Source organism: Mastomys coucha, unplaced genomic scaffold (assembly GCF_008632895.1).
Source record: "Mastomys coucha isolate ucsf_1 unplaced genomic scaffold, UCSF_Mcou_1 pScaffold18, whole genome shotgun sequence".
In the NCBI taxonomy this organism is placed as follows: domain Eukaryota; kingdom Metazoa; phylum Chordata; class Mammalia; order Rodentia; family Muridae; genus Mastomys; species Mastomys coucha.
The window spans coordinates 19,946,609-19,954,171 of record NW_022196900.1 but is presented as its reverse complement, the minus strand read 5'-3'; the positions used below and the strand labels follow the sequence as shown (position 1 = coordinate 19,954,171).

Below are 7,563 nucleotides of genomic sequence, written 5' to 3'. Positions count from 1 at the left end.
AGTTTTCAAATATCATACATATCTAAGACTGTCTGAAGTATCAGAAGCAACAAATTTGAGGTTAAAAGAAACCATTTTTACTCCACTAGAATTATTACAGTAGTTTGTGAAGTTTAAGAATAACTAGCCAGGCAGTGGTGGTGAATGCCTTTAACCCCAGCACACAGGAGGCAGAGGCAGGTGGATCTGTATGAGTTTGAGGCCAGTCTGGTCTACAGAGCAAGTTCCAGGACAGCCAGGGCTACACAGAGAAACCCCATCTCAAAACAACAAAAAGAAGCAATAACTATTTATAGACCCCATAGCCAAGTTGTCAGAGGAGGGGTGTCTAGAAAAATAAATACAGATGAGAATAGTCATCAAAGTAAAATAATTACCAGTTTCTAATTATTTGAGAACCAGATTATCTCCAAAAAATCTTCAGGATTAGCAAATTGTCAACACTGAAGAAGCCCTGTTCAGCCTCTGTATTCTTTTCTTGACTTTCGAAATGTTGCAGATTCTTTCTTAACAATGCTTAAAATGTGGAAGACTTTAATACTCATCTATGTGCTGCTTCTTGTTGGTATTCCACAGACTGACCTCACATTCTCGTATGGCAATAACTAGCTGGGACTCTCATTAGTTCCCACTTCAAACAGATCCTACACTCAAAGCTTACTCAGGACTTAATGCTCACAGGCCAAGGACAGGGGTTAGCTGTTCTTAAGCATTACTCTCATGCTTGTCTCTTAAATGTGGTATAGTGAGGGAAAAGAAAAATGTTTCTTGTTTCAGTCTTTCTAAGAAAAGCAAAGATGGGGCTGGTGAGATGAGTCAGTGGATAAGAGCACTGACTGCTCTTCCGAAGGTCCTGAGTTTGGATCCCAACAACCACATGGTGGCTCACAACCATCCATGATGAGATCTGATGCCCTCTTCTGGTGCGTCTGAAGATAGCTACAGTGTATTACGCCAGAGTGAACGGGGCTGGAGCAAGCGGGGCCGGAGCAAGTGGGGCTGGAGCCAGTGGGGCCAGAGCAAGCAGAGGTCCTGAGTTCAATTCCCAGCAGCCACATGATGGCTCATGGCCATCTGTACAACTACAGTATGTACTCATAAGATAAATAAATCTTAAAAAAAAAAAAAGCAAAGACAAAGACAAGGGGGCTGAGGACATAGCTCATTTGAACAGTATTTGCCTGGATTCCACGAAGGCCTGAAGTAGATCTCCAGACCTCATAAAACTGGGGATGCTGACTCATTCTTATGATCATAGTCCTTGGGAAGTAGAGGCAGGTGGATCAAAAGTTTAAGACTATCCTCAATTATATAGCAAATTTGAGGCTACCTTGGGCTATATGAAACTCTGTCTCAAACAACCATAAAACCCTCATAGACCAAATTTTGAAGGAAGAATACACATTTTTTCTTTTTAAAGATTATTGTTAAATAATAGCCACATCATGTGGTTAGAATATCTAGATGCTCTTATAGCCATTTTTTTTTCAAATCAACCTTATGACATATAATTTATGTACAGTCAACTGTACCCATTCCCCCCCCCCCCCAATGCAGCTGCAGGGAAGCTCTCAGGGGTGTTAGATGGTTGGGGAGGAATGCCAACATCTCTCTAAGTAACCCTTACCTAGGCTCTGTAAAGAAGCCCAAGAAATGTATTGACTGCCTCGACTGAACTACAGTATAGACATGCCACTGTTGGGAGCTCAGGAGGAGGGGTAGACATTGCTTTATGTGTCCTTCAGGGGTGGCGGGGATAATGTTAGCTATAACTGTATAGCTGGATGCATCATGACAAATGTATAGACTTAACATGACCACCACAGCTAAGAGGATATTTCCATCACAGGAAGTTCTCTTTCAGCCATCTCTCTCTACATTACTTCTTTCTTCAGCTTTTCCCTCCATCCTTACCAAGACCTGAGGTTAGTTTCCCCCCTGTTCATTTACAGAGTGATGGAGCATGGACACTCACCACAGCATTGATGAGAGTCATCCATGCTATGCGTAACACTAATTCATTTATTTTACTGATAAATTTTTGTTTGTTTGTTTTATGTACTTAACCAGAGTGTGATTATCTTCCCAGGATTTATTCTCCAATTTTTTTTTATTTTTTTTTTTTTGTATCATGAGCAAAACTTCTTTTTTGTTTGTTTGGGTTTTTTTTTTTTTTTTTTGAGACAGGGTTTTTCTGTATAGCCCTGGCTGTCCTGGAACTCACTCTGTAGACCAGGCTGGCCTCGAACTCAGAAATCCGCCTGCCTCTGCCTCCCAAGTGCTGGGATTAAAGGTGTGCGCCACCACCACCCAGCTTGTGAGCAAAACTTCTATGAGTGTTTTTGTGCAAGTCTTCTTTTGGACATGGTATTATTGTTCTTGAGAGAATATACAGAAGTAAAATTGTTTATTGTTAGTATAGCTGTTTCCAGTGTATATTGATTTTATAAGAATTATTAAATTGTTTTCCAAAATTCATCATTTTATAGACCCACAGCAATGTGTGAATTTCAGTTACTCTGTCCTTGTCAACATGGTAACAGCTATTCTATGATCAGGTGCAATGCCCAGTATGGCTTTATTCTACATTTCCCCAGTGCCTAATAGTCTTGAGTATCTTTACATACTTTGTGACCAGATTTATTGTAATAGAATTTACCATGTAAATTAAATTAAATTACACACATGATTTCAGAATACTTATTAACCCCTTTGCTCAAATCCCATAGCAGTTGCTCTCTGTTTTGCCCAGCTGTAGAATAACTAATTTGTACTCTGACTCTATGAAGTTGCCTCTCTTAAATATTCTTTATAAATGAAAACTGTCAAATATTGGTCTGTTCATCTATATTGTAGGGTGTGTATGTGTGTGTATGTGTGATGTTCAAATCTTTTGCCAACTTTTTAATTAGGTTTCTTTTAAAATATTATAAGAATGTTTAAATATATTTTATATTTAGCCCTTCCTCCAAGGCTCATTATAACTTATTAGCAATAGCACTTTACTGGAATTCCTTCATCACCTGGCAACTGAAATTCTAGTATTAAGAAAAAGAGATGGGGGACTGGAGAGATTGCTCAGTGGTTAAGAGCACTGGCTGCTCTTCCAGAGAATCTGGGTTCAATTCCCACCACCCATATGTCTGCTCAAAACTGTCTGTAACTCTAGTTGCAAAGGGTCTAACATCCTCACACAGACATATTTACAGGCAAAACACCAATGCACATGAAATAAAAATAAACAATTTTAAAAAAGAAAATGTATATTATTGATTTTAAACAAAAAAGAAGCCTCAAATATCTTGTGTTCAGACATTTCTCCTTACAAAGAGGCCTGGGAAGGCTAAATAAATGTTGCCTCAAACCAGGCAAGATAAAACATAAATCACTGCATAAAAATCTCTAACAAGTCTGTCTGCTTTGTGAACCAACTGAGCCATGAAAGTCTCATTTGAGAAGGCCCAGCGGATCCATTCTATATTTTTATATCTGTTATCAGAAGCAGTTCATTTGGATATCAAATAGACTGATAGACAGGACAAGCAGGGGACCACCACTGCCTTCAGGCAGCCCAAAGCCAGGACGGCCTCCCAGTGCTGGCACTGATATTGGGGCTAGTCAGTGCTATCTATTTCTCTTCCGTCCTCTGCCAGCTACACAGCATCATGACTGCTAGAAAAGGAACTTCATTAAGTTAATCAAAACTAAATAACATTTCTTATATTTTTTCCATACCCTTGTAGTATACATAAAAAGCAAACCTTGAAAGTTTTAATCATGTTATTACATTTTTCTTTACTTCTTTATTTTCTATGCCTCATATTTCTGTCTTTATTTCCTCTCTGCCCACCCTCTCACCCTCCTCATCTCTCTTTAATCTGGGGATTGAATTTACACTAGAACATAAAGCAGTATATTTAAGCATTCTATCACTGAACATCATCCACAGCCCAGAAAACTTTCTCATTAAGGAGATGAGAACATCATTCATGGTACAGGAGACCTTTTGTAATTTTGTACAAAATGTAAACTATTAAACTTTCATATGCTATAAATAAGCTTACTTGAGACATACTGAAGGATGAAACAGCAAATTCAGTTGAACTAGATTTCAAAGTCATTGCAGAATTATCTTTGTGATGTGTGTGCATAAATTATGAGTCAACTATTATAAAATGTCTTTTAGATAAAATAATCTAAACAAAATTAAAAATAAAAAACAAAAAACAAAAAAATTAAAAAAAAAAAAAGAAAAAAGACAGAGAAAGATAGCCAGGTGGTGGTAGTGCACACCTTTAATCCCAGCACTCAGGAGGCAGAGGCAGGTGGATCTTTGAGTTCAAGATCAGCCTGGTCTACAGAATAAGTGCCAGGACAGCCAGGGCTACACAGTAAAGCCCTAGCTCAGGAGTAGTGGGGGTAAGGGGAGAGATGGTTGACAGGTGGTGGTCATGCATGCCTTTAATCCCAGCACTTAGGAGGCAGGGACAGCCTGATCTTGGAAGGCAGAAGCCAGTCTGGTCTAAAAAAGAATTCTAGGACTGTTACATACATAGAGAAAACCTGTCTCAAAAAATAAAACAACAACAACAAAAAAAAAAAAAAACAAGAGAGAGGAGAGAGGGGGGAGGGAGAGAGGGAGAGGGGGAGAGAGAGAGAGAGATAAGGAAGCAAGAAAGGAAGAAAAGAAATGGTAAGCATTTTTTTAGGCTTATTTTATTTAGAAGCAAAAATGGATTTTCCAAATAGTAAACAAACTATCCCTAAAGATCAAATTATGTTAAGAGGAAATTACAACTAAAGGTACTCATTTAGGCACAGAAGTCATTTTGGAACCTTATTTTCTTATTTCCAGCCTGGCTAGAACGTAAGAGTCGTCCCTCACCCATTCTGCCAATCAGTGAGAAATCTGCAGATGATTACCATTTACATCCACAGAAGAGACCCATACCCTCTTCAGAAAAGGAAGTGCCATGCCTTTGTTTGTCTGGTGAAAGTGTCTCTGTTAAAAAATTAAAAATAGAAGCAAATCCAAACAATGACCAAGAACCAGCTGCTAGAATAATGCAGGAGACTGAGACCAGCTGTGATGGAGTTGGTGATCCTGTGCCCTCTCCTGAATCAGCTTCCTCTTCGCAGATCAAGGCATCTTATGATAAAAAACAAGATGATTTGGACCTTTTGAGTGAATTTATTATTCTGAGAAGTAAACACCAGACTTTCCCTTCAGAAGTTGACGTCAAAAGCCATGACCATGACCAAAACAATGGTGGGTAACTGAGTAAGATTCTGGCATAGGATGAAGCCTCTAGGACTGGCACTGTCTATTACACAATGCCATTGATACTTATTATAGAGATAGGTATGTAGATATATACATTTAGATACAGAGATAAATAAGCTTTCAAAGATTAAATGATACAGTTTCGTTTGTAACAAAGCTATTACTTATAAAACTTGCTTTCTGGATATATAAGCTTAGTATTCCTAATGATCATTCTTTCATGCTTTTTTCTTATTCACTTACAATCTTACCTCAGTATTTTTTAAAAAATACTAAATGAATACCTTTAGTTGTAATTTCCTGTTAACATAATTTGATCTTTAGGGATAATTTGTTTACTGTTTGGAAAATCCATTTTTGCTTCTAAATGAAATAAGCCTAAAAAAGTATTCTTCAAAAATTTCAAACACTGTCTTTTTAACATTATCATTTCCCCTCTCCCACCTCCTCCATACCCACCCTTTCTTTAAAAGATTATTTTATTTTATGTGCATGGATATTTTGCTTGCATGTATGCATGTGCACTGTGTGTGTGCATGGTACCCATGAAAGCTAGAAGAGGATGTTGGAACTCCTGGAAGTGGAATTACTGATGGTTCTGAGCTGTCATTTGAGTGCTGGCAACTGAACCTGGGTCCTCTGAAAGAGCAGTAAGTGCTCTTAATCTCTGAGCTATCTCTTCAGATCCACCTACTCCCCGCCCCCTTTTTTTTAGCTCATCAAATCTCATTAGTGCTACCTATGTACTCTAAGTTGTGGCCAGCCATTGGAGCATGTTAGACTTACCAGGGGCTGTGCCCTTAAAGGAAACTGACAATCCCTCTCCCAGCAACTGTCAGCTACCAATAGTTCCTTAGCTAGGGCTTTATCTTAGTATTTAAGCATGTTTTAATATATACTTAGACATTTTCTCATGTAATTGCTTACTAATTTTTATAATATTATCAAAGAATTTCCATATGTGCCATAATTCTTATATTTTTTCTATTCTGACCACATCAAAAGTAGTACAGTGTGCCTTATCATTTTACTTCTGGTTTAAAAAAATAGGACATTAGATTAATTTCTAAATTTCAGACAAGTCTCACTATGTAGTTTTAGATGTCCAGGACCTCACTATGTAGGCCAGGCTGGCTTCAAACTCAGAGATTCTCCTGCCTCCCAAGTGCTTAGATTAAAGGTGTATGCCACTACATTCTGAAATAGTTTTGACAGACTTTACCTTGATGAAATTGATAGAAGTAGTATTAATGTTACTTATAGCATAGTTGGGTCTTTCAGAGCCATGTTCTATCTGTGGAGACAAGACTTGGTTCTCAGTGTCATGGCAGTTATATACCACTTTCTAAAAGGTGTGACAGCCATTTACAGCTATACTGAAATGCATTACTACTGTACGGCATTTTCCACAGTGACAATCCTGGTGAAAATTCAGAGTAGGATTCAGAGATTTTAGAGCTCTGTGATTGTTTATGCATCTATATATTCACCATGGTTTCTGGTTCTGAGATAGTTTAGCCATGTAATAATTCACCTTGCTAGATGACAATTCGGTATGTCTCTGAGATCACTCTAACCAATAGTTTACTTACAATTCAGACACACAAAGGAATGAAGAATGGGTTGGAAGATGGGTCAGTCAGTAAAATGCTTGCCTTAAAAGCACAAGGACCCCTAGAAACCACATTAAAAGAAAGCTGGGTGTGGTGGCATGCACTTGTAATCCCAGTGCTAGCAAGGCTGGGTTAGGAGTATGCCTGGGATTGCTGGCCAGCTGGCCTATCCAGCTTAACAAGCTCCAGGAGAGTCTCAAAATTAAAAAAAAAAAAAAAAAAGTAAATAGCAACCAAAAACACCAAGAGATTTCCTCTACACATACATACCTACACACACATGCACCACACACGCATGCACACTCATACATACCTGCACTTGCATACACACAAGCATACACATACAGCACAGCACATACGCACATACACAAATATGCACACACACACACAAATGAGGAAAAGAAAATTTGTTATTTTTAGATTTGTCTCCAGACAAATCAGAAGGAATCCCATGTGAACACTGGCACCCTTTTCTGCGTGTTCTACTTGTGAGAATAGCTTATAAAGGGACATATTAGCATCATAAATAAGGAGCTACAATGTTGAAAGAGATAAAAAGAATATTTTCATATTAAAAAATTAGCTATCTTATTAAACCTTTATTTATTTTTATTAGATATTTTCTTTATTTACATGTAAATTTCTCCTTTCCCAGTTTCCCCTCCA

At 38.0% G+C, this 7,563-nt stretch overlaps 1 protein-coding gene across 3 annotated transcripts in view; it reads left to right on the top strand.

Moving 5' to 3' along the window:
• Positions 1–7,563, top strand: part of Shoc1 (shortage in chiasmata 1) — an 87,745-nt gene that overhangs the window by 40,199 nt on the left and 39,983 nt on the right. For all 3 annotated transcript variants that reach the window (XM_031377531.1, XM_031377530.1, XM_031377529.1), the window contains one exon: positions 4,856–5,269. In XM_031377531.1, coding sequence (XP_031233391.1) covers positions 4,856–5,269 — 414 coding nt within the window. The remainder of the gene's footprint in view (positions 1–4,855; positions 5,270–7,563) is intronic.